Raw genomic sequence first — 26,643 nt, 5'->3', positions numbered from 1 at the left:
CTGGGGCCACCATTCTGTGTGTGCCGGGTGACAAGGGGCCCCGGCAGGACTTCACTCGGGATAGAGGGCTGCTTGACTTGGGCTGCTCCATGACTTGGGCTGGGATTCTCTCCCGTTTAATGGGATACTTGGCCCTTGGGGACCAAGGAGCACCGCGCTTTTGCAGGGTGATGCATCTCCGTCTGGGTTTTGCAGCAGATATTCAGCAGCAATAACAGTATAGAAAAAATTCCCAGGGGATAATTTAAACCAGCAAGTCCTGGAGGGTGGATGAAGGGACGGCTGCTTCCCCGTGGACTGACCTTTTGCACCAAGCCCATCTCTGCCACCCAGAGCAGGTTTTAAAGTGGGTTGGCAGTGCTGCCCATGTGCCAAGGGAGAAACTGAGTCACGGATGTTGTCTGTGGTCACTCAGCAAGTGGATGCTGGTGCAAGGACGGGCCCCAGCTCCCCTCCACCCCAAGTAGATGCTGTGGTTATGAGGCCGCACACTCCCACGCAGTGGCCAGAGGGGTGAAGCCCCACTCGGTGCCCTGCCAGATGCCAGCCAGATGTTGCCTACAGGCAGCTGGGTCGCAGCCAAGCCGGGTGCCTTGGCACAGCAGAATGCTAACGGGTTTTTTTTGCTTCCCTGTTGGGAAGGAACTGCTTAGACATCACTCGATGGAAAACACGCCCAAAACCCAGCGAGGTCTCTGCCAGCACGGTCCTTGGCATGGCAGCGGGGTAGAGCAGAGGTCTGCCCTGACCTCCGGCTCTGCGGCACGCCTGGGACTGCAGCGGGGTGCCAGTGTCTGCCTCCACGCCTCAATCCAGGCCCTTTGCCTCCTCGCCGCTGCATCTTCCTCACCACGCACTGGGTTTATTTTAGTCCCGAGGGAGCCCCGGGAGTGTTATCGAGCCAGGCTGCTGGCCAAGAGCTATTCCTGCCCACTGCTTCCAGCAGGCTCCGTGGCACAGAATGGGGTTAAACCTTTCCATCCCTGCAAATCAGTTTAGAGAACAGTTACAGCCCTTTGCCCCCACTTCACGGTCACCCCTTAAACAAACCCAGATCTTGTTTAGCCTCTCTTTTTGTTTGAAGTGGCCCATGAAAGGCAGGACAGTGCTTGCTACCTCCAGCCCCCGCGGGCACCGAGCCGTGCCCATGGGGAGGGAGGAGGGAGGGATGCTGGTGGTGTAAGTGCTCTGAAGCACGCAGCAGTGATGACAGATCTTTCTGGGGCAAAGACTCATGTGAAACAGCAACTTCCCAGGAAAGGAAAAAAAAAAAAAAGAGAAGGAAAATGTAAAAAGAAAAATGTGGCTTCTGTGAGTCCTGGTTTGCTATGAGAGGTGAATGAGGGGAACCTCTTGATGGATCTCTGAGATGGTATAATCATTTTGTGATTGATTTTTGGGAAACTACTGGGGAGGGTATGAAGAGCTGAGTGGATGCTGCGCCTGGAAGACCCCAGGGCCAGCCCCAGACCTGGGGCTGCAGTGACTGGGGGACATGGGCTTTTACCCCCCCATACTCCATAGGGGTGGTGAAAGATGAGGATTTGGGGTGAAGGAGAAAGCAGGGGATGAAGGAGTGACAGCGATGGAGGGAAGTGTCGAGGAGGACGGGGCTGGGCTGGTTTGGTGCCTCCAGGGAGAGGATGGAGAGGTGCCCCCTCACGTGGGGCGTAAAGGGAAGCCACATCCCCATGGCTGCTGCTCCCAAAGTTTGTCTTTCTCGCTTCAGAAACATGTCCTGTATTTCTATTTTAAAATTTTCTGCTTTTAGCTTCCAGTTGTCACTGCATCTTTCTCAGCTGGCCGGGCAGCTCTCAATTTCAGTAACAGGGTTTTTTCCCCCACTCAGACACTTACAGACTGCAACCACATCACCACCCTTCAACACAAAAGCTCCTCTTCAATCCGACTCCTGCAGCCTCTGAGCCCCATGCTCTGCTGCTGCCCAAATTATTTCCTTCCAACCAGTCTAAGCTGAAAGTTTTTATTTCCAGAAATTAAGTCAGGAGAGAAATTCACTGGGCAGGTCCTCTACATTGTAGGAAAAGCTGTTTAAACTCTTCCCACGTGCCTAAACCTACAGATTCCTATTGAAGACGTGGAAAATTCCTTATCAGCAGAGGGGATCCACCTCCTGGCCTGTTCCCCTTCTCCTTTTCCAGCTGGAATCCTGTCTCCCGTGCTTCCAGAACAGCACAAACGTTACTCAAACCATCTGAGCGCCGTCGAAAACAGCCTCCCAGCCCTGGTCCCTGGGGGATGGTTTCTCCAGGACAGTGACGTTGCAGCGGGACATGTGACATTTTGTATTGCACAGAGCAACCCCGAGATGGTTGACGGTGATGTTCCCACAGCTGCCTGCCTTCCTTGGGGACACGCGACCAGAAGTCGCCTGCCACGAGCTCAGAGCGGAACAGCCTCGACGGACATGGAGGATACTTCTCCTGCCTTTCCTCCCCTTGTTCCCACGGGTGGGGAAGATTTGGGGTGCAGGACCCAGCTTGGGGCTCAGCCAGCCTCACAGTGGGAAACCCCTGGATGAATTTGTGCCCTGGGAGGAGGTGACTCGATGCAGTGATGCTCCAGGGACCCACTGCCGCAGTGGGATGCTGTGTGGTTCCGAGGCTCAGAGGTGATGAAGAAGTGGGGACCCATCAGTGGAGGTTCAGTGCTGCAGAGGCCAAAGGGTATCAGCTGGATGGCTGCAGCTTTTGGGGTGCTGAGGGCCCCAAATGCTTTCTTAGCTTGGGGGGGGGGGCAGAGAAGGGGCAAGGGGGGATGCAGACATCACCTTGTTGGGCAAGGCTGAGTGGAGGGATGGACTGGGACAGCACCAGGCTGAAGAGCAGAGACCTCAGACAGGCATTGTGAAGGCAGCTGGGTGCGTAACCCCAAAATTCCTCTCATCTCCCCGGGGAGCAGCCCTTTCCCATGGAAAGCCATGGCTGAAGTGGTGTTTGCTCTCCGTGTTCGTCTCCTCCATCCAGGGTGGAGATGCGGGGATGGAGCAAGGGGAAGGAAGCTCCCCTCCGTGTCCCCACCCCTGTGGGGTGAAAGAGGGTGAAACCCCATCTCACACCTGCTTGGCCTTCCCAAAATATTGCAGAGGACTGGGAGCTGGATGCTGGACCTCCGTGTGTCCCCTGGGTTTAAAGGGGAGCTGGGACCCAGCACAGCCGCCAAAGAGACACTGGGAAAGAAAAATCCAGGTATGGCCCCAGGTGCACCCAGGGTCCCCTCCTAGGGACAAGGGAATTACCCAGTCCCAGGGGCAACTGGGGCTCCCAGTTTCAACTCTCAAAATAAATTCTCTTGAAAAGGCAGAGACCAAGACGGATGCTGGTGGCCAAGGGGTTCATCTCCCTCCCAGCCATTTCACTCCCCAAAAGCAATTAAATCCATGTGGCCAAAGGGAACAGATGTGACATGGGCACTGGGCAAGAGCATCCTGTGAGGGAGAGAGGACACAACTCCTGCAGGAAAAATATAAGGTGGGAGGGAAAAACCTCTCAAAGGACATTCCTGTCCCTCTCGATGGGGTGAAAGCCCAGCTGCTCCCTAAGAGAGACTCGAGGGAAAGTGTGGCTGCTAGAGCTGAGGCCAAAAATTCTTTCCTCAGGACGATTTCACCTCCAGCTGAGCACAAAAATGCAAAGGAAAGGGCTTCCGGGAAGTCCCCCCACTTCCCCAGAGCCTCCCCTCCCCGGATTGGGATGTTTTGACCCAAAAGATGAACGGGGACTGGGAGGGGGGCAGGAACCAGAGGAAGCCAAACCCTGGGAGCTATTTTCAGACCTTGGGCAGGAAAAGCACCTGCTGGGGTCATTACGCCACGGGAAAAAACAAACCTCGAGATTTTCTCCCTGGGGGGTGGGAAATGAATAGTTGGGCTTATCCCTGATGGGGAATTGGTGCCGGATATGAGGGGGTCACCCCAAGGGTTTCCAGGTCCTGATCCCCCCTCCTCCCAGGCAAAGGGCTGGCTCCACACCCAGGATCTTGCATAGGGAGGTGGTGGGATTTTCTTCCTACCCCCCCAAAAAAGGAGTTCAAAGGGGTCTGAGATGCTTTTGGTTTCTGACTTGGGGTGTGCAGCCCTAAATCCGGACTCGGCGTGCAGATAGCCGGGCTGCTGGTGCCCTCTCCCGTCAGCTGCACCGCACGGCCGCGGCTGGAGGTGCTGATGGTTTCTGCATCCCTCCTGGCAAGGAGCGGGTGGCCTCGGGCCGCCCCGGTCCCATGGGACCCACCAGTGACCCGGCCAAGGAGGACGGGGTTATCCTCGGTCACAACCTCAGGGCTCCGAAAATTTGCATTTCAAGTCATTTTTCCTCGCAGGCATCCAGGCATTGCATTGCTCAGTGGTTGAGACGGGCTGGAAGGAGCTCAGTCCCCTGTGACGGGGTGTGGGGAGCACCCCAAAAACGTCTACCTCATTTCTGTTCCCTACACCAAAATCTGCCAGCCTTCATCACCCCTCCCAGACCTTCCTCATCCTCTTGGCTCTCATCTCCCCTGGCTGTGGTCCAGCTCCATCAGCGCGTTGGGTGCAGGACATCCCCACAGCGGGTGGCCCGGGGAGCCCCATGGAGTGCAGCATTGCCTGCCTGGCCCCGAGACTCACTGCAGCGGGGTCGGGATTGTCCTCCAGCCTCTTGACCGGTCCCGACAACACGTGCTGGAGTGGCCAACAGCTGAGCACGCGAGTGGGAGTTGGGGTGTTGCTGAGGCACAGCCCCCCGACAGGGCTGAACAACACAGCAAGGGGAAAAACCAGGCTGGGGGGCGGGGGGAGCACCGACTCTGGGCTTCACGGGACTGGCTGAGCCAGCAGCCTCTCCCCACGATGGGAATTTGCAGGGTGAGGCCCCTCCGGAAGGGCTGGGTGCCCCTCCCTGGGGACTGGCTTGTCTGGCATCACCACTGGCATGTCACAGGGAGGGTCTGCTGTCCCTTCTCCCCTTGGGTATCCCACTCCAAAGCCATGAAATCCCCAGAACCCTCCCTCCCCAGCTCTTAGAGTTCCCACAGGGTGCCTTACATGGGGGCGTCACTCCTCCTTGTGCTGACATTAGCTGTCCCATGGGGTGGGGGCAGAAAAATGCAGGAGTCAGTCACCAGTTTATGTCTTGAAAGCCCCACATCAGCATCACCAACTTCTTTTTCCCTGTTCACTGGACCCTGATCCTGCAGTATCAGTCCCTGGTTGGGCCATGGGGGCTGGATGACCCCCAACAGAAACGTGCCCACCATGGGGACAAGATGATGGTCACCCACCCAGGAGACCTGGTTTGCAACCACCCAGCTCCCTTCCAGCCCCCTCCATGGTCCCCATGTGGCTCCAGGCATCCCGTCTCAGGGATGTCCCCTGCCACGGGACACTGCTGTCCCCAGGTCCCATCCGCGGGCCTTGCGCCATACCCCTGGCCCAGACAGCTGTCCCTCTCAGGGGGTCGAATAGCCACCATATGTCGTTGCTGAATCCCTCGCATTCATGGGTCTTCCTCCAAACACCCACCTGTCCTCCAGCTCACCCCAGCCAGACTCTCCCACCCCAGGGAAAACAGCCCCTTGTTGACAACCCAAGTCCCCCCCCCGCCTGGTCCCGCTGTGACACATGTGGGGACAGCCCAGCCGGTGCCACCATGCAGGGGATGGAGGCGCAGCCTCGCACGTTCTGGGGATGCCCCTGGCATGGGGGGACTCCGGATGGGAGAGCCCACGGTGGGGTTCATTAGTGGGGGTCCTGCCAGGTGAATCCCTCCTCCAGTTGCAAATGTGGGTCTGGGGACTGGGAAGGGGAAGGCCCGTGTCCAGGCCATGGGGTCATAGAGCAAGGGAGGCCGTGGTGGGGCAGAAATGCAGGAGATTTAGTGCTGGCAGTGGGGCAGAGCATCACCCAAAGAGTGCAGACAAGCAGGGGGTTCAGGGCAACCAGTATCATCCATGAACTGGGCTCCAGCGGACTGGGGTGTTGAGGCACCTGGTTTGGTCCCCAGACTGGGATCCAGGCTGGGATCCAATGGAGGTCAGGGCACCCACTAATATCCCCAGACTGAGATCCAGTGGACTGATGTGTTGAGGCACTCAGTATTGTCCCCAGACTGGGATTCAGTGAACTGGCAGCCACTCACCCACCAACATGTCTCTGCTGATACCCTCCCCATCCCAGATCAAACCTGGAACAATAGTTAATTACCAAAATACAACCATTCTCCAGCTGGACTTTATACCTCCACCATTATCCCTGATTTCCTGATGGGGAAACTGAGGCACGGAGGCTGGCACCTGGAGCTGTGGGGATGAGAGGTGAGGTGGGGACCAAGGACACCAAGCTCCGTGGGGACACAGAGCTGCAGGGGCATGAGCAGCCCCATCCCATCACCCTACCAATCCCCCAGCGAACCCAAGCTGGGTGAACTGACACACATGGGTGAGGAAGGTGTTGTTGGCTGGTCCTGCCACCACTGCTCCCGTCCCAGCCAGGGACAGACAGCAGGACACCGTCCCCCATCACTCCCCATGGGCTGGACTTAAAACCAGTCCTGAATCCCCATCAGACTGAGAGTTGACTGCACAAAGCTAGCGGCTGGTGGGGATGAGGTTGAAGGGGCAAGCTCTGCTGTGGCCCCATCGCGGCTGAGCAGCTGTTGCCGTCCCAAATCTCCGGCGAGCAGGCACGTCGGAAATCCCGGGTGTCGGAGGAGAGGTCTGCTCCGCATTCCTCGGCCAGGAGTGGGGAGAGGGCCAAGCATCTCCCCGCCGCCTGCAGCTGCTCCCAAATATGTTATGACTTGTCACTGCGGCAGGAAGGGATGTCGGCAAGCCTGGAAAGTGAGAGGGGTTGTGGGGCAGTGGGGTGCCTGGGGGGACGGGAAGGTGGGTCCCATTGGAAAAGGTATTTTGGTTGCACCCCTTTCCTGTTCTGAAATCCCAGCAGGATGATCTCTTGGCTGCGTCCTGGCCAGTTCCAGCCTTTCTCCCCATCAGCAGGATGGTGCCCACACTCTGGGGGTGTAGATGCCACCTTGACCACCTGGCTTGCTTCACCAGCTCCTAAAACCTGCTGCTTTTTCTGCCCTTTCCAGTGGAAGGAGCCAGCCAGCACCATCCCCACCATTGCTGCTCCAGTGCAGGGGCCGTGCAGCTCCGTGCACTGAGCAGGGATGTGCAACCAGTGTGTTCAGCTCCGTGCCCCAGGCAGGGACATGCACCACGTATGTGCAGCTCCATGCACCAGTCTGCAACACACTTATGTGCTTCTCCAAAACTCAGCAAATCAAGACCATTGGCCATAGTGGGAAAGCAAAACAGTTGGGGCAGCCCCCAGACATCTCTCCGTGACCCCGCACTGTGGACCTGGCCACTGACTTGGGAAGCTGCCCTGGAGGAACAAGGACAAACCCTCCTCGCTGAGATTTTCTCAATGGACGGGTATTTTTAGCTTGGGCCTCGTGGCTGCCCGTCCCCGCCGGCTGTGACGGGGTGAGCCGTCCCCGCGAGGCCTCCAGCAGCGGGGGGAAGGTCACCCCGTGACAGATCGCAGCACGTTCTGCCCGGGGCTCACACAGCATCGCCTTTGTGTGCCTCCCAGCCGCCACCATCCATCACGGGCTAACCTGACAGCCGGCAGCAGAGCCCTAATCCCCCGCCGGCTCCAAATTACCCAGGGCGCAGCCTGCAGCCGCCGTGGGCACCCATGGGACCCGGGAAAAGCCGCCCTGCTTGTCCTTCCTCCAGCAATCATCTTTATAGGGAGCTCAGGGTGGTGCAGGGTATGACGGGAGCCCCCCAGTAGTCCGGATGCCAGGGTCCCTCAGTGACGGCTACTTGCTCAGGAGTTATTGTTATACCTGATTCAAAATTTGCTGGGATGAGCCTGCTGGACCGCTGGAACCCAGACCCTGCTGTGTCCCCCCACCATGTCTGGGCTTTGGGTCATCCTTGGCACAGAGGGTCTGATGGAGCAGCAGAGCCATGGCTGGGCAGGCACAGCGTTATCCCGGCTCCCCGTATTGGTGGCAGCATGGGCAGCCTGGATGAGACCCCCCCAGAAGGAGCTGGGGCTGCCACCCCAGCACAGGGTCCCTCGTTCCCAGTCCCCATCCCATGCTGGCACTAGCTGCCCTTTCGTCCCCACCTCTAAGGGCTGCCTCCTGCCTCCGCTGCCCACTTGGCCACGGGGACATGATGGCCCCAGTGGTCCATCGGGGCTGGCTCGATCCACGTCCCTCCCTGCTCCTCTCCTGGCTGGGGAAAGGCCACAGCGGCGGCCAGTGCCTGCTCCGCTGATGCTGCCCCTCTTTTATGAAGTGCTAAATGCTTGACCGCGCTCTTGTATGGGTCCGCCACGTGCCCTGCAGAGCTGGTTATGTCACTGCTGGGTTCCTCATCTTCCAAACACACTCTTGCAATTAAAAAGACCCCATTTATATAGTACATCCAGGGCGGTCCTGCAGGCATTCCTCACCCAGTGACCTGGCTGTAGCTCCAAGGGCTCACCAGTGTTGTGTCCACCAGTAAATGCCACTGAGAAAGGTCCCCAGAAGCAAGTCAAACTGCTTGATGTGATGATCTGAAGTCCTTGGGCTTGGGTTATCCCTTCCTAACGGCTTCACGCCTGTCACCATCTCCTCTGCACACTCTCAGGGATGAATCCTGCATCTTCTGGACCGTTTTAGTGCTTTTGCTTAATGCAGGGGCATAGCTGACACTCTGATTTCTTTCCTTCTTGAGTATTTTGGGAGTTTGATTGATCTTGGGGAGAACAGGGTGAGCCTTGAGGATGTGGGTCCTGCTTTCCTTACTTAGAATTTTTTATAGATTCTAAAACTATGGGGAGAGGAAATCCCCAGGGCTGAGACCCCAGGAGAGCTGAAATCAGGGTGAGGATGCATCATACAGATCCTAGTCCCAAAGAAATCACTGCAAACAGAGAAGAGCATTGTGGCAGGTTCCAAAAAGAGAAGAAATCAACACAAAGTGAGCAAGGGTGTCGGCAGTGAGCACAGGGAATGCGACATGTCATGGACTCTCCGGGGAGGGGGGATTTGGGGAAGGAAAATCCCAGCAGGGTTGGCCCTGCTCTTTGCTGACATTCTTTCCACTGACCGATCCCTTGGCTGGAATCTGGCCTGGAGCAGGAATAGGAGGAGATGGGAGATGGTTTCTGACGTTCCCAATGGAAAAAAAAAAATCCCTTCTGAATTAAAGACAACGCTGGTGAGACACAGTCAAGTGGTTGGAGTCAGTAGGGAAGGGCTGGGGATGGGTTAAAATCCCACCCATGCTGCTGCTCATGGTGTCCATGATTGTGCCTCAGTTTCCCCATTGGGAAGGTGGGAACAATGCATCTTTGCTGGGAGAGGGGTGTGGCAGGAGGGTGTTGGGGCTTTGATTATCCACACATAAGAAGCTGGTGCTGGAGAGCAGCTCGGATGAGGTAGATCTGGGGTGGGAGGGGATCCAGCCCAGTTAGACTCCTCTGACGGGGTGTGGAGACACATGGGACAAGGTGTCCTTTGGGCTTGGTGCATGACAAAAGCCATGATCATGGATTTTTGTGCCAAAAATGCCACTCTGGGATAAGGGACTCAGCCAGGGACCTTCAGGAAGCCGATGGTGGAGGAAAGGCTGGGCCTGGCGCTCTCCTGCCTGCTCCTGCCTGCCTGCCTGCTCCGTTCCTGCAGGACAGGCAGGAGGGATGGGCAGCAGAGTGCAGGGGCTGGCACCGGGATGGGTGTTGCCCATCAAGGGGTGCCCACGAGGAAAGGGCTGGACCCTGGGGTTCTCCCTGCATCGGGACGTCTCTCCCAGGGGTGTATTCCTCCACTTCTTCATGGCTTCTGCAGGAACAGGATCAGGCCTTTTACACTGTGACATGTGCCAGCAGGATGGGGCCATGGGAAATATGGGGGGTGATTGGGAGCAGTTGGGGGGGAGGTGGAAAAGGCCAAGCAGAGGAGGATGCTGTGCTGGTGTTGGGTCCAACTGCAGGGAACCCATGGATCCGGGGTGTCGTGGGATTGAGGGGGGTAGCCATGAAATATGAGGGTGCCCCATCTGGGCAGGCTGGCCACGAGGCCACCTTGGGCTCCCCCCAACCCAGCCGTAACTGAAGGGACCAGATGATGTAGGAATGCTGGGAGGGAGCTGGCAGCCACCCGCCATCCCCTGTGGCATCCTGGGCTCAAACAAAGCCCTTGTTCGCGGGGCAGCCGAGCTGCCCTCCCCGCCATGCCAGCTCCCCCAGACCCCCCCCGGCACGGCCACGGTCCGGGCAGTGTAATCCCCGCAGGGAGAGCACATGAAATCAGATGGACAAGTTTTGATGTGAGGCAGCAGCTTAGGGTGGGCTCAGGTTTCCTTTAGGTTTTCTATATTTATCTCCGTGATTTAATGCCAGCGCCGGGGTTTAAATGGCACCAAACAGTTGGTGTGGGGAGAGGGAGCAGCCGTCCCTGAGCCGCACACACATCCCCGAGCCGCCTGCGTGCCCATGGAGCTCTTTGAGACCAACCCTTATTTTTTCCCGGACCAGAGGTTTTATGATGGGGAAAATTTCCTGGGCTCCCGCTTGCAGGGCTACGAGCCAGCGGTGTTCCCTGAGCGGCCTGAGGTGGCCCTGTGTCCCGAGGGCAGGGTGGCTTTGGAGGAGAAGGACTCAGCCCTGCCCGAGCATTGTCCCGGGCAGTGCCTGCCCTGGGCCTGCAAGGTCTGCAAGCGGAAGACGGTCTCCATCGACCGGCGGCGGGCAGCCACCCTGCGGGAGAAGCGCAGGTTGAAGAAGGTGAATGAAGCCTTCGAGGCGTTGAAACGCAGCACCCTGCTCAACCCCAACCAGCGGCTGCCCAAGGTGGAGATCCTGCGCAGCGCCATCCAGTACATCGAGCGCCTGCAGAGCTTGCTCAGCACCCTCAACCAGCAGGAGCGGGAGCAGAGGGACCTGCGCTTCCGCCCCGCCGCTCCCCAGCCCGGGGTAAGTGCTCTGGGCATCCCCTGGGGTCCCCAAACTATGACTGGGGACCAGTGCAGGGATGATGCCTTATGGGGGTGATGCTCTGTGGGGTTGATGCTCTATGGGGGTGATGCCCTATGGGGGTAATCCCAAGCTCTGGGGCACTGGGTCCTGCTGGGGGAGCAGGATCCCCAACCCTGGGGCAAGGCAGATGCTGATGTCGTGGGCTGGTGAATGTGTCCTGCCTAAGGGCACGGGGCAGCGATGAGCCAGCCCCAGCTGTGTGCTCAGATCGCGGGGGAAAGGGGCCGAGAGCCGTCCTTCCCTGTGCGTGGATGTAGTAGGGGCTGCGTGGTCCAGTGCTGGACACTGCACTGAACGTGGCATATGTGCCTGGGCTTGGGAGGGATAATAAAGAAAAAAATGAAATAAATAACATAAATCTGATAAAATAAAATAAAAATAAAGAAAAGAAAAAAGAAAAGAAAAGAGAAAAGAAAAGAAAAGAAAAGAAAAGAAAAGAAAAGAAAAGAAAAGAAAAGAAAAGAAAAGAAAAGAAAAGAAAAGAAAAGAAAAGAAAAGAAAAGAAAAGAAAAGAAAGAAAAGAAAAGAAAAGAAAAGAAAAGAAAAGAAAAGAAAAGAAAAGAAAAGAAAAGAAAAGAAAAGAAAAGAAAAGAAAAGAAAAGAAAAGAAAAGAAAAGAAAAGAAAAGAAAAGAAAAGAAAAGAAAAGAAAAGAAAAGAAAAGAAAATAGAGAAAAGAGAAAAGAGAAAAGAGAAAAAATTAAATTAAATCAAATAAAATAGAAAATAAAATTAAATCCCCCTGCTCACAGACACATGCCCACACTCCAGGTTTCTCCCCGTCAAGTCTTGGGGTGACACAACCCACAAGGCCCCCAACCAAACACCATCGGGGGGTCACCGCCCGCTGCCTCCCGGGACACCCTCACAGGTACCAGCACTCCTGGGCACAAACCCCAGACCCTCCCTCCCTTCTCCCCCGCTGCCATGCCACTGCCGGTGCCACCACACGCTGGGGCACGGGGACTGTTTCCTGGTGGTCGCTGTGGCGCAGCACCCCCGGGCAGGGGACAGGGCAGGGGACGAGGGGGTCGGTGTGGGGCCACCTCTGGTTTCTCGGACTGAAAGTGCCCATCTGGGAGCTGGGCGAGGATGCTGGCAGAGGTTGTGTCTTGCCGCAGCCCTGAGCACGGAGATGCTGCAAGCCAGGCCCCATTGCGCTGCAAGATTTTGGTCGTTTAACCAAGTTTTTGAGAGATATTTTTATCTGCTTTCTGATTTCTGGGGAGATGTTGGGTGTGCGCTTCCCTGCTGCTCTGAGCGAACTGTATGGAGAGCTATAGCTATCTGTACATATGGAAAGGTATAGATAGCTACAGCTATAGATATAAGTAGAGATGATATAGGTAGGGATGATCTAGATAAATGTAGATGTACGTGTAGGTATAGGCATTGATCATATAGATACAAATATACATTATATAAATAGTTGCAGATATAGAAGTAGATGTAGATGGTATGGATATGGATCTAGCTATAGCTATATAGACAGGTATATAGATAGAGAGTCACAGAAATTCATCTTTCAGACTAAAGGATTTAAGGACCAGAACTGCGGGTACCCGGGTAGCCCAACATTTAGAGCTGAATAACGGATTGAAAAAGCTTTTAGGCTCCATCCTATATATTCTTGGGCTTTCCTGGTGCAAACCTAATTAATCCACTTGGGTTTGATTCGGGTGGATTTGCTGGCTGTCCCTGAAAATGTGCCCAAAACCGTGCTGAGCAGTTACCGTGTCACTGCTGCTCTGAGCTGTCCCTTCTCCCAGGCATAGTCAGGGGTTCACATTTTTTTTTTCTGGGAAAAAAAAATCATATCTGTAAGAATTTCCTACTTTAGTGGGAAATAAATCCAAGTGTTAATTAATTTGCCAGTGCTGCTGGGAGCTTGTAGACCCAAAGTACCATTTCTAAGCTGCTACAAATAGTGGGGTCCTTGGGGTTGCTCCTATAAAACATATTTTGGGTTTAACCCCAGCTGGCATCCACTTCCAGATAAAGACACACACACACACACACAAAAAGTTAATTCAGAGCTTTGCTGAGTAACGGTCTCATTTTTCAGGCTGTCAGCTCTTTTCTCTGAAATAGCTGTTCAGCCCCAAATCCACAAATCAAACTGCCAAAAGATCTTCCCAGAAATCCCCTTGGGATGGCCTGAGGGTGTCCAGCCCGTGTGTCATTTTTTATGAGCCTGATTAGGTGATTTTTAGCAAAAAGCTGTTTTGCCCAAGGACATTCTTCCATCTCTAGCCCTTTCTCATAGTCACCGGGTAAAGAGACACCTTTTTTGCCTGCAGTGAGTGGATGGCCCCGTTTCCCCTGTGTCCAGAGGCTAAAAAGGAGGTTTTTCAGCCTTTATGGTTAACAAAGCATCCGGCCCATCCTGGAGACCCCAAATGCTGTTGGCTCCTCCAGCCGCTTTGCAGGTCAGGAGGGACATGCCCATCTCCGCAGGGGCGTTGTGCTGCCAACCCCCCCCCCCACTGGGTGTTTTTGGGGTGGCTGGTGGGGTTTGGCCGGGATGGAGGAGATGATGGTCGGCATCTCGGCTCCTTGCAGGCGGCCAGTGAGTGCGGGTCCGGCAGCTCGTCCTGCAGCCCCGAGTGGAGCAGCCAGCTGGAGTTTGGCACCAACCCTGCAGGTAAGGTCCTCCCCGCCTCACCCCGGTGTCCTGCAGCCTTGCCAGAGTAGGGGGGCAGCAGTGGGGGACACCACAGTCCTGAGGCAGAGCATTGCTGAGCCAACCCTCCCCAGGCAGGAGATGCTCAGAGCGGAGGACAAAAGGAGCCTTGTCCTCTCCCCACCCTGCTGTTGCAGAGAGATGAGCTCCCCCCAGGCTCATAAATCCTCCAACACCTCCTTGGCTCAATGCTCAGCAGGTTCAGGCTTCTCCCACTGCCTGATTTCACCAAGACCCCTGCTCTTAGGAGCTGAGAAACTGGACTGCAGCAGCTCAGGGCCCCAACAGCTTGATCCCCATCAAGGGTTTGTCCATCGCCATCCCTCAGCTTGGCTTTGCCCGCTGCGGTGCTGAGCATTGCTGAGCATCACTGAGCATCACTGAGCATTGCTGCCCCGCGTTCCCTTTCCCTGCCCACGCCCTCTCTGCAGCTGCAGATTTTTTTTTTTTTCCATTATTGCAGTTATCCGCCCCCCACCCAAATCCACCTGCTTTTTTCCCTAGATGGCAGAAACTTCAATCTCATTTTCCAGTGGGGAATAAAACCTAAAAAGTTTCCAAAAGTTTCACTCCTTGTCGCCCTCTCCAGGGGAAGATCTGGTTGCCCCCTGGGTGGGAGTTGGGAGCAGGTCCCCAGGTCACTCTGGCTGCGCAGGAGGTCACAGAGTCCCCCCTGCGCGGAGCCAGGAGCCATCCCCAGCACACGGTCCCTGTCCTCAGCAGAGTCACCATCACCTTGCTCTCCGCAGATCACCTCCTGGCTGATGACGCAGCGGAGGACCGCAACCTCCACTCGCTCTCCTCCATCGTGGAGAGCATCGCGGTGGAGGACGTGGCCGTGACATTCCAGGAGGAGCGGGTTCAAAACTGAGCCGGCGCAAAACCCAGCGGCTCTTTGAGCTGGTAATGGTTGGGAATAAGATGCCGGAAGGGTCCAGCTGCTGGAAATTGTATTTACCCCTCCAGCATCGTGGACTGCACTGCTGAAACCACTCGCCTCCTTTCCTACTCCTTGTGAAATGCTCCTGCCCGCCCAGCTGAAAAAAAATAATGGCGAGAGGTGGGATTTCAGCAGCGCCACTGCCCCATGCTGGTGGCAGCCCCAGTTCCCGCAAGGGCAGCCGCCCAGCGCTGGGCTCAGCTTTGCTCCTCGTCCGGGGGCGATCGGTTTTTGGGGGCCAATGTGTGTGCTGGGTTCGCTTGCTGATTTTTTTTTCCAAGATGCTCTTTGACCAATGTCTCTCTCTGGCTGGTGTCCTGTGGGTGCCGAGCCCCGCAGAGGCTGCCTGCACCGTCTTTTCTACTGAACGCTGTGTGGAGTTGCCTTTTTTTTTTTTTTTTTAATTATTATTTTTGCTAATTTATTTGGATTTTTTTTTAAAATAAAGGCATTCTTGTTTGAACTGCTTGGGGCTTCCTTTACTGCTGTCTCCCTCTGTGCAGGTCTCCCCTAATTCCCAGGTTGGGGATTTCTCCATATCAGAAAATCCAGCTGGATCTCAGTGTGGTAACTCAGTGGTGGGAACTGGATGTCCCATGCTTAAATCAGCCCAGTAGAGACCAGTGATTACAATGGTTTGCAACTGGGGCTCAGCCCTGTACCCCAAAATCTCTTGGGGGAGCTAAAGATTAATTATGCTTTTTATCTGGGCTCTAGAAAGAAGGCTCAAACCAGCACTGTTTTAAAATCCTGTTTATTGGAACACACATACATCCTTTCCTGACCCGATCCAGGGTTTGGAGTCCATGCAGTACCAATAATATGACGAAAGAAATAGGGCATCGATATAAAGGGCTCACTGACTCTTCAAATTAAAAAAATATTTAATACTGTATTAGGCAAATAATACACCGAAAAGACATTGTGACTGTATAGCCTCTCAGATATTGCACTTCCAGACAGCACATGATAAGTATAAGGTCATTCCAGCCATCAATAAATATCACATCAGAAATAGGGGCCACACAAGGCAAACGTGGCATGAGGAGACGAAGAGATCCTACCCTACGGGGAAGAAATGGGAAGAGTTAAGAGCCTCCTGGATTGATCCCTGCCAGTTAGCCTGGAGGCAGGAGGGGAGAGCATCTCCTCTGCACCCAGAGGGGAAGGGATGAGCACGTCCCGGGGCAGTGGGTGCCCCTGTTGTGTCTCCACAGGCACCCAAGGAGGGTCCCCTCTCCTGTGGGTGCTGGGTACCGTCCCAGCTGGCAGCGAGCCGTATGGGGCGGTTCCAGCCCTTCCCCACGCAGCCCTTCGTGGACCCGCCATGCAGGCGCAGCCTCCCCGCTATGTGGCATCTGGCAGCACCCCAAAATGCAGCACCCTGACTGCCCACCCCTTGGCAGACAGCTGCCCTCCTCACCCCTATGATGGCCGGTCCTCACCCCATCCCATGCAGTGCCAACCCCAGCACTGGCCCCAGCCCACCCTGGGGGCAGCCCCTTGCCCGGCCACCCTGGCGTGAGGATTTTCACGAGCCTGAATCTTCCTTGGCTTCAAGTCCTGTGGGCAGCAGCATCCCTGATGCCCGGGGCTCGGGCGAGTCAGTGCAGCAGCCCATGGTGTATTGGCAACATGAACCAGGCAGGAGAAAGGTTTCCAGATATTGCAGCCCACTTTTGGGGTGTCTCTGCCGCTCCAGCGGATCGCACCACGCTTCTGCCTGCGATGGAGCGGGCACCCAGCGAGCACATCCGTTAGCCCGGCCAGCATGGGGAGAGGTGGGAGACGAGCCACAGGCGGGAGCCACAGGGAGCTGGGGGAAGCGGTGGGGTGCACAAGCAGAAGGGACAGCATCCTTTTCGGTCCACAGCAGTGAGACTGCAGTGTCTGTTGGTTTAGGCCGAGGAACAGGCGCAGGCTGGGCTCTTGTCCTGAAAGGCAGCCAGCACATGGCCATACGGATAGTGGGGATGTGCTGAGAAACGAAGTGGGAAAGGCCCCGTGAGGATGGCGGCTCACCTCCACCTGTGCACCCACAGGCCAACAGACCCAGATGGAGTCAGTAATGAATCCTCCTGGCACAGGGAACCAAACCCAGGGTACAGCAGCATCCCAGGAGCCTCTCTGAAGTGCTTGACTATCTTTCCCTCACCCCAGTGGGACCCCCCCATCTAGTCCTGGGGTCCCCAGTGGAGCTGTCTGTCCAGGGACTGGACAAACTGTATGTGGTTGGGATGCTGAGCATCCCTTCTGTGTCATCTCTGGGTCCTGTGAGCCTCAGGCAGCAGTGGGCTGTTCCTCCACCACTGAGGTCACCCATGGTCCTCCATGGCGTGGTGAACCTTGGTGAAGGCAGACACCCGGCCTGGGTGATGCCAGGCAGAGGACGCTGGGCCTCGTGCTCTCCTCTTGGTCCCCATCCAGCTCCAAGGCCTCAGTCCTCCTCGCACTTACCCAGGGCCAGGCTGGTTCCCATCACGCTGACCCTCAGCAGGAGTACGTCCGGACCGTGGAGGTCTCCAGCCTTGGTGACCCAGAGGCACCAACTAGAAGTGAGTCAAAGAGCAGAGCATGCAATTAGTGACTGGTCCAATTAGCTCTCAGCTTCTCACCAAAACATTTATTAGGCAGCATCTGTGCACTGAAGCCACATGAAGATGAGGGTCAAAGGAAGAGACACGTTTGGCCAGCTTTGATGCTCCCAAGGCTCCAGGGTATTTGGAAAGCTGCTGCTCGCCAACCCTGCTCTTGGGCAGCCAGCATCCTGCTACCTATGTCTGGGGAGCAGACGCAGGAGTTTTGTCCCAGGTTTTTGTCCTCAGCTGGGTAGGAACTGCAGCTTCCAGGGATGGGGTGGAAAAGGTTGAACAGAAGTTTGATCCAAACCGCTGGATAAAAAGCTGTGAAATTTGAGCAAATCTGGAGACAGGAGGAGAGCTGAGCCAGGAGCTTGGGCTGGAAGGTGAAAGCATAACTTTCTAATTCTCATTCACACATTCATTTCTGAGCTTGCTGAAGACAGCTCTGCACCACTGGGGATGTGGCAGGTGGCTTGGGACAGTGGGACCACGGTGCCTGGTCCCGAGACAAACCAGGGTGACCTAGCAGGAGCTTGTGCCTCCCTACAGCTTTGGAAGGGACCAAGATACCTTCTAGAAAGGAGTCATGTGGTGGTAGGGCAGAGCCTGGGCCGTGTGTGGTCAGCTAAAACACACGACAGTCAGCAGCATGGGCAGCAAGCGTGTCAAAGCAGGTCCTTGCCAGCCCTGGGAGAGCGGCGGCTCAGCAGCACTCAGACTGAATAGAGCTGGTTAATTCAGTCCCTTCGGGGATGGTTTCCAAAACGCACGATGGATAAGACTGGCCCAGACTGGACTGCTGCTTCCTGACAGCCCCCAATGCTACCCCAAGAGGCCCTGACCTGGATGCCAAACTCAGGGGGGAGTGACAGATATTTCATGGCCCAATCGAGTCCTCTCTCTCATCCTGGTGGTTTGAAACAAAGAAATCACACACCAGACCAGAGTCTGAAACAACTGAAAAAACATTTACAGCAGACAACGGCTCACAGATCACATGGATTCAGCATCGCAGGCAATCAGCAAGCCTCTCTCCCTCCCTGACTTGGCACATCATTCCCTGTATTCACCATGAGGTCTGACCGGGGGTGGGAGAGGACCCTGGGGAGAAGGGGGTGACCTACCTTCTGGGGGCATTTTCTTGGCAGGGGCGGATGGAGGGGGCAGGGGCACCAGGCTGGTGACGCGGAAGCCGGCGGGCAGCGTCTCGGCTGAGCCACTGAGCATGTTGATGCTGTGAACATCTCGTGGGCGGAAGCGCTTTCGCCAGGACGGGGTTCGACGGAAGGTCTTGTCATCACCCTGTGAGGGAAGAGCAGGTTATGGGTCTGCCCCTGTGAGATACCAGCACTGCTTCCACCTATCGAGGGTGTGCCTGTACATGGACACCAACTCAGACAGTGCAGAAGTGTGTGATCAAATTGAGCCAAGGACACAGGAGACCTCTCTGGGATCCCATGACATAGGCTTTATCCTTTCCAGCTTGCCTATCTCTTTTCTCCAGCCTGCCTGAAAAGATGCCTTGGAGACACCAACACACAAGCCCCAGTGAAGACCCCAAGGGATGCATCTAACCTTGGCCAGATAATGGGATTTGGAAGTGCCTGCTCCTCTCCGCGCTCTGCTGTCATATTGCATGGAGGAAAGCTACACATAGGTGAGATCTAGATAAATTCCCACCTTCAGTGACCCAGTGTGAATAGTTTTCTGGCTGCTTAACAGGGCATCTCTAACCCAGCAGCTTTACACGCCGCAGATGTGTCATGCCCAATATTAAAGCAGCTGGGAAGGAAAGCCAGGTGAGCCTACTTGAAATTCAGCCCACTGAGCACGAGGCTAGAAATGATGCACATGACTCTGCCTCACCTGCTTCCACAGCCTGGCAGCACATTCCTCGGGGATTTGTCTAATAGTTTGAGCTTATTCCACTGATACTGCTCATGCGACTGCTCTAGAAAGTCTGTAACGCACTATTTGACACCCCTGGACAAGGAGGGAGAGAGCAGAGGTCCTGCCTCTCCTGTTTCTTGTACAAGAACGGGCACTCAGCATGATCTGGACATGGGAGAGGTTTGGTACTCACATCGTCCAGCCTCCGATCTGTGCCCAAGGCGAGCAGGTTGTTGAACTCCCTCTCCAGCACTTGTCGAGCCTGAAATTAATAAAAAATGAGCATGCCCTGTCGACGGAAACAGTTTCCAGAACAAACTTCCATCCCAGGAAAGCCTGAGAATGACAGAGATAAAGCCCATGAGCCATTTGAAAGGCAGAATTGAATTGGCACTGGTGGAGTCACACCACAGCTGTGTCCCACGCTGGCCACCCTCCTCCAAAAATCCCCCAAGGATGCTGCTCTCACCTGCGTGTTCTGTGTGGGGATTTGCAACACGAGCGCCAGACTGTTGTGGTCGAAGTTTTCATCGAGGGCCAGGAGCGCCCCGTGCACCCCACTCTCAACGAGGTTGTTTGCATACTCGCGAAGCCCGATGGACTGGATCCAGTGAATGACCTGGTCATTGGTCCACACCAACACGTCTGCAAAAGAGCAAGGGCATGTGTCAGGGCCAGCTCAGACCACGCTCTTAGTTGTGTGTGGACCTGACGACGTCCTGAAGCCCTTTCACACCTCCCCAGACTGATCCTGCGACTCTCCTTCCCGAGCCAACAGCAATACCGGGTGCTCAAGAGCCAGGAACAGCTCGCTGCAATTTACTGAACTAAATGCTGAAATAACAGGCAGAAAACAACTGTGAAAATTAATCCTAAGAACCCACGGCTGCTGGTGTAATTAGGGGCATTATCAATAATGGGATGTAATCTAAGCAGCAGCCAGATGCGCAGGGAATCTCAGGACAGCCAACGAGGAAGGGGAGGCTGAGCAAGCTGGGGGGGTGTCCTGAGCATCTGAAATGGGCAGGGGAAGATGATCTGATGCTCAGACTGGATCTTTTCTTTCTTGACATCCTTCCTCCCTCCTCATGCCTGACTGGGGTAAAGCTGCATAAAGGCACTTGGAGCAATCTGTTGGGGAAATACTGCAGGGAAGTCCCCCCTGGAGAACAGCCCTGTGGGCATGGTTGCTCAGAAATAATGATCTTCCCATGGCAAATGCTGTGATAAAAATAAGGGGTAGGAGAGAGACCATCACTGGGCATCTCTTGGGAGGTTTCTCATCTCCTTTTCCAGTATTCGGCTGCTGACCTTTGATTTCGTGTTGGGTCTCTTCTCGCCTCCTCTCGAGCTCTTTGCGGTCGTAGTTGAGCCTCTTCAGGCACATGATGCCGTACTGCAGGCTGGTGCTGCAAGGACACGAGATGTCACCCAACCCTTAGGAGGGTTCAGCATCACGGAGCAGGCGGCTTGTAGGGACCTGTGGAGGGACCCACTTCCCTGCTTGCTCTCCATGTGCCCGAAGGATGCTTTGGCTCAGGGCTGGGTCAGAACAGACTCAGCCCAAAGGGAAGATCTCAGCTGGAAAATGAGGAATGTCCCTTGCTTCCATGTTAATTCCCCGCTCCATCAGTTTTATCCTGCTCTACCTGCCTGAGAGCACATGGATCCAAATAACGATACTCTGTACTTGGCTGGAGAGGGAAGGGAGAACCAGCCCATGGGGGCTGCTCCAGGCTGAAGGGTTCATCCCCAGAGCAGGGAGGGCCCTGACAGGCCCACGGACACAGCCCTGTGGGTTGGAGTAGATGGTGGTACCCCATGACAGGGCTGGATACTGTGTTTGACGATTGTGGTTGGGATGGCAAAAGCCTTCTCCAAGCTGGGCTGCTGGCAGATGACTGCTCTGCCTACCAGTGGGGTACCAGGTGGGACAAGCCTTTATTTTTGCCCATGGTTTGCTCCACAGCCAGGAAAAGGCTTGATTCTCTGCAATTTTGCTGCAAGGAGTGTGGTGAAGGAGAAAGTTTGCCCCTATGAGCTGCCCCAGACCAAGCAGTTGAGTTTAGTCTAGAAGAGCCATCCTCCAGCACCAGGGATGGCCAAGACAGGAGAGAATCCCTCAGACTGCCCCATCCTCTGCTCCATGTGCAGACACTGCACCCCAGGGACCTCCCAAAGGAGAGGACTCACCGGTGGAAGCTGTCCACCATCTTCAAGTGCACTCTGAGATCTTTCTTGGTAAGATGGTCCAGCATCCGTGCATCAACAAGACACTCCATGAAGTAGCTGCGATACTGTGGGAGACCCAAGCTGGGCAGCCACTCGTTCCCAATCCACTCATGGTTCATGTCCCCATAGGCCAGTGTCTGCAGAGAAGCAAACAGAGAAGCTAGGAAGAAACCAGGGCTGATGGAGCTGCCAGGAGACTCCCAGGAGACCAGTGACAGTTCAGTGCTGCAGCCTGGGGGTCACTGTCCTGAGGACCAAACCTAGGTCAGAGGAGTTTAATTGTAGTTTGTACTGAAGGAGCCGCAGGGAACAGTCCTGTTGGCCATGGTCTGTGTCCTACTGATGTCCCTCAAGGAGACAAGGCAGTAGCCAAAAGACAAGCATAAGGGACAGTTGGACTTTATGACCAGCTTCTTCTGGAAAAAGCACATTCATATAAGTTGAAACAACTGAAAATAGGTTTCAGTGCATTCCCAACTGATTTTTAAGAAGCTTAGAAATCACCAAAAGATCTAATTTATGACTTCAAAATGAAAAAAAAGGTCAGTTTTGGGCAGAAAAACATCCACTCACTTTCACTGCAAGCTGATTCTGGGTCCAAAAATGAAATAAAATCCACCAGAAGAGAAGTAAAACATTTGAGAGTGACAAAACCAGAAGAGATGGATCCAAGCAGGACTCTTTCCTCCCACCTTTTCAATTCATAAAATGGTCTATATCCCGATCTCAGGGCTAAAAAAACAGTGGAAACTAAATATCTGTGCAGCTAGAAACCTGCCTCCCATGCAGGGCAGCTGGTCACTCTTAAGTGGGGGTTTTTAACACAGGATCTGTAACTTACAGAGGAGGTCCCAGAAAAAGCACTCTGCCTGAAGCACAGAAAGACACTGCTTGATGCAAGGTCCCAGGAGGACCACCCCATACTTGGAAGATGGCTCAGAGGAGCAACCACAGGGTGCAGGTTCAGACTCCAACAAGGACTTGGTGAATACTGATGCCCCAAGCTCATGTCCCGGGTGGCCCGTGATGTCCAGCTCTCCCTCCCATAACCACCCCATGTACCGCCCACGGAAAAGGGTGACACGGGGACCTCACCTGTGCCCAGCTGCCTTCCTCTGTGTCCTAAGCGTGACACATGCAGCATGTCAATAGAAAGGACAGGTAAAGTCAGTACCCGGCGGCTCTGCACAGTGAAAGCATGTGCCACACACGCTGCATGGCATGACCCAGAGGGGATGGGGATTGGGCTCGGGAAGTTCGGCCTTGTCAACAGGGTGCTGGGGACTCCCTGACCCTGCTGGGCCCAGGTTTCACCCCATCTCTCAGACAAGTAGGGAGGATACAGGATGAGGCTTTTCACATGGGCCTTGGGCTGGAGATGGCAGAGACACTGAGGCTCATACATCTTTCTTGGGAAATATGGGTAGTTCTTGTCCCTCAAAGACAGATGGATGCAGAGAGAAACCTAAGCCTCAGCTCATGGGTCACAACCCCCAGAGGGGCTGCCCAACCCAACTTGCTGATTTTGTAGCTATTTCCTCCCTTGTCAACCTGTGCTGGTTTTGCTCAGCCTCACAAAACCTGCCAAGGGAAAGGGTCATGTCCTGCCATAACTGTGAGCTCTCCTTCCTCAAAAGGCACCTGCCAGTTACAGGTCTGTGGTACTCAACCAGCAGACAAAAGCATCAATAAAATATCTAATTCACACAACAAATCCAAAATGCCCCTGCTCCGAGACATGGACATGGGGTTGTTGTAAGTTGCAGAGAGGGGAGAATGGCTACATCTCTCCAAAGAAGCCAGAGCTCTTGGGAGCACAGCCACATCCCTGCGAGGGACCCCATGCTATCAGCCAGTGGTAGGGACAGACACTGGGGACGATATTTGGGTGTGCTAAGGTCAATGGGAGATGACAGTGACTTCTCTGGGTGCAGAATGACCAGTGTGGGGCTCAATCTCATGCATCTATCTTGAGATCACTCTTGGTTTTGTCTTTCATTTCTTTCCTCTAACTCACAACTGACAAGCTACTCTAGAAACCCAGCAAAACCCACAGGGGCTTGACAAAGGAAAATGCATCTGATGGTTTTTAAGCCAGTTTTAGAAATTATTGGGATATTAAAGGTTGAAAGATGGTTTCTAAACAGGTGCACGGTGCTGGCCAAGAGCTGACACATGAGACGCAGCAAAGATCCCCTTCCCTCCCGGGGTTTAGCGCGTTAATGCATGCCCTGAGCTCAGCTTGGTAACCGATACGCTGTGCAGCAGCAGTGGGGCCGGTCAGCCTCACCGTCTTGGTGGAAGTCGCCATGTTCTCCATCTCCTCGTGGGTCACCCAGACGTTTCCAGAGGACTGCAGGGAAAAGCGCAGAGTGGTCAGGGCAAACCAGCATGGAGCCATGGCCTCAGTTCACAGCCGTGCCTGATGGAGAATCAGGCCAGCATCGCGCTTGGAGCTGTACCGGGGAGACCCTGCAGTGTCCTTGCAGCTCAGGCTGGTGGCACCCCACTGCACATGGGGACCCTTGGGCTGCCTGTGCAGCCACGGAGAGCACAGCAAGGACCACTGGCCCTTTGGCTGCCTTTTGGTGTTATGCTCATGGAGCCTACAGGCTTCTCTCTGACAGCTGTGACCTCAGCCATGGCCATCCAAGGCTTGGGGCCCTTCTGCTGGCTGCATCTCTACAGATGTGTCTTGGCATTACCGGGGCACCATTAACCCCTCAAGGGGTTCAGGGACCAGCACAAGACACGATCCCTCCATCTGCTCCATGTCCTATCCAGGGCAAGGCCGGGATCTGCAGTTGCTCTGTCTTGCCCCAGGAATTTTACACGGTCCCAAGGTATTGAAATGATTGAGAAAACGGCTGTGTATAACCGAGTTGGCCCTGTAAATCACACATGTGCTGTTTGGATGGGATTTTATCCTCTCCACGGCACAGTCCCTGAGCTTTGCTCTTTGCAGGCTGCTCAGCAGGGTCAGCCTCTTGCTGACAACCTCTGAGTGTGAGGACAAGAGAATTTGCTGGTGCCTCAAGCAAGGAAAGTGCTTCACGCTTGATGGCCATAAGTGATCTTTGTGCCTGAGGACAAGTGTCTGGTGGTTTGACTGGTCCATGAGGGAACGTCATACCCTCCACAGCTGCACTTGCCTGTAACACTGGGACTCCCTGGTGACGGTGGACCACTGTGGTCCCAAGGAGCCAGGGAAAGGAGGGAAACAAGCGTGTTGTCCTGCGCCATGGTCTGTGGTCTGTCTGGGGGAAGAGCAGGTCTGTAGCATGGAGCACTTACCGTCCGTGAGGTGGGTGGTGCCGAGGGGCTTGTGAGTGAGACCATCTCCTGGATGGCCAGACGCAGCTTCAGGCGATGCAACGCATTGCTGATGCCAATCTCCCTCTGGATCTCAGTGTCGGACAGGGCTGACATGATGGCTCCGCTCTTCACGTTGGCTCGGCAAGCAGCAACGTACCAGGCGGGCATCCCCACCCAGAGCTGCCAAAACAGGGCAAAGCCAGTGACTGCCTGGTTGACCTACCCTAACTTCCTCTGTCAGGATCAAGGCTGTCCTGTTTGAAGCTCAGTATCAAAGCTGGATACCCACATGGGGTCCATTTCTTTGTAGCTTGCACAGATGGCCTGAAGCAGCCCAGCATCCCTCTATCTGATGGACACAGCACAGGGAAAGAGCACTCACTGAGCCTTTCAGCTAAAAGCTCTACTCAAACCACAACTCTACAGAATATGTGAGGGATCTGGGGATTTGCTGGGCTACCCCACGTTTTGCAACCACCAACCGTGTGCATGGACCAAGCATGGTGGAACTGCGGAGGGCTGTACCGCTACCGGGGGAGCACACTACAGACCGGCAGCGACTGCAAAGCCGTTGGTGCATGGGGCTGATGCATGGGCACACTCTACCTCACCTCCAGCCAGGAGACAACAGTGGGGCCATCCCAGTGAGCAAAGGGCAATCCTTTCCTCCGAGCTTCTTCCAGGAGTTCGTGCCTGGAGGGGACAGAAGCAGAAGAGTGATTTATTGGGAGCTTGTGGGGAAGGGAGCAGCTCTTGACCATGGGCAGTAAGAACCAGCTGGCAGCAAAGCAATAAAGGAGTTAAAAGGGCTCAGGAGAGGGTGGAGATGAGAAGCCTTTCCAGAAATTCCCAGTCCCACGCCATGGCTTCTCAGCCATCAGGCAGGACATTTTCTTACTGGGGCAGGGAAGGAGGTTCACTCACTTCTTCCGCAGGCGCCGATCCTTCTCGGCCTGAGCACCCAGCTTGCCAAGTCCCAGAGGGTCCTGCATGCCCACGTCCATGTCGGTCAGCAGCACTGTTGGGCAAGTAAGACATCCTCAGGTCAGCGTGACATCCCCAGGGTCAGCATGACATCCCCCAGGGCCAGTGTGGGCACTGTCACAGTCCCCATGCCAGGGAGTTGGGGGTGCACAATCGCAGCACAGGAGGTGAGAGTCTCCATTTCCAACCCACCCCCACAACCCCTCTGCATCCCTGGAAAGACCAGGGGGATCCCCACCTGCCATCCCTCCCATTTCAAGATGCTCAACATCAAAGTAGTGAAGGATTTAGGAGTGGAAAAGCAGCTCCTACCACAGAGCTCTGCAAAATCAGGGTCCCATGGGGAGGGAAGCAGATTTGGGGATACTAAAGATACATTGATGGGAGGTCACTATCCTCACTGCAGCTCTTGCAGAGTATTAAGAGTGATACCATGCTCAGGCCAGAAAGGGCCACGGGGCAGAAAGCACCAGGACCCAACTGCCCTGAAGCTGCAGGGAACCCAGAGCCAGTGGCCCCAACATCCCCCAAACCAGCAGGGGTGGCCCTGCTCCTCCCCCTGTCACCCCAACAGCACCCCAAAGCCAGACAGTGCCAGGAGGCGTGCAGAGAGCCTGGCCTGAGGACGCCCGCCCGGCACGCACAGGAATAGGGCTGCTCACGGACCCTGCCCCGTGGCCCCTTCTCTGCTCAGCTGAATCAAGCGACCCTTCTCTTTTTTCCCGAACAAGCGCCCGATGGAGGATTTGATCCCCTTCCTCTTGGAGCCCTTGTGCAGGGAGTCCTGGCTGCTGTTGCTGCTGGGGTTGCTGGCCTGCTCCTCCAGCGAGCTGGGGATGGAGGAGGGAGAGGAACAGCAAAGCCTTCAGGTTATTCCCGAGCAGCGCACAAGCCATGGCAAACCCCAGACCATCCCACAATCCCACGCTTGCCCCATGTAAATCCTCAAACCAACAGAGCAGGCACTGGTGTGAGATC

At 55.2% G+C, this 26,643-nt stretch overlaps 2 protein-coding genes across 10 annotated transcripts in view; one reads left to right on the top strand and one right to left on the bottom strand.

The window, feature by feature from the left end:
- Positions 1-9,393: 9,393 nt before the first annotated feature.
- MYOG (myogenin) lies at positions 9,394-15,318 on the top strand. The gene is made up of 3 exons (XM_074893795.1): positions 9,394-10,978; positions 13,602-13,683; positions 14,472-15,318. Exons 1-3 carry the CDS (start codon positions 10,499-10,501, stop codon positions 14,591-14,593), a joined length of 684 nt encoding a protein of 227 aa, XP_074749896.1. The 5' UTR covers positions 9,394-10,498; the 3' UTR covers positions 14,594-15,318.
- Positions 15,319-16,369: 1,051 nt separating this feature from the next.
- The window catches only part of PPFIA4 (PTPRF interacting protein alpha 4), a 58,924-nt gene continuing 48,650 nt past the window's right edge, over positions 16,370-26,643 (bottom strand). For 6 of the 9 annotated variants that reach the window (XM_074893976.1, XM_074893975.1, XM_074893980.1 and 3 more), the window contains 13 exons: positions 26,332-26,495; positions 25,606-25,699; positions 25,293-25,374; positions 24,661-24,861; positions 23,657-23,719; positions 22,462-22,488; positions 21,328-21,503; positions 20,446-20,543; positions 19,604-19,779; positions 19,328-19,396; positions 18,369-18,546; positions 17,120-17,211; positions 16,370-16,640 (listed from right to left, as the gene is read on the bottom strand). In XM_074893976.1, coding sequence (XP_074750077.1) covers positions 17,153-17,211; positions 18,369-18,546; positions 19,328-19,396; positions 19,604-19,779; positions 20,446-20,543; positions 21,328-21,503; positions 22,462-22,488; positions 23,657-23,719; positions 24,661-24,861; positions 25,293-25,374; positions 25,606-25,699; positions 26,332-26,495 — 1,387 coding nt within the window. In that variant the 3' untranslated portion in view covers positions 16,370-16,640; positions 17,120-17,152. The remainder of the gene's footprint in view (positions 16,641-17,119; positions 17,212-18,368; positions 18,547-19,327; positions 19,397-19,603; positions 19,780-20,445; positions 20,544-21,327; positions 21,504-22,461; positions 22,489-23,656; positions 23,720-24,660; positions 24,862-25,292; positions 25,375-25,605; positions 25,700-26,331; positions 26,496-26,643) is intronic. The other 3 variants (XM_074893979.1, XM_074893982.1, XM_074893978.1) reach the window with 2 other exon arrangements.

This window comes from Strix uralensis, chromosome 24 (genome assembly GCF_047716275.1).
Source record: "Strix uralensis isolate ZFMK-TIS-50842 chromosome 24, bStrUra1, whole genome shotgun sequence".
In the NCBI taxonomy this organism is placed as follows: domain Eukaryota; kingdom Metazoa; phylum Chordata; class Aves; order Strigiformes; family Strigidae; genus Strix; species Strix uralensis.
The sequence above is the reverse complement of the archived record's forward strand: the minus strand, read 5'-3'. Positions and strand labels throughout refer to the sequence as shown.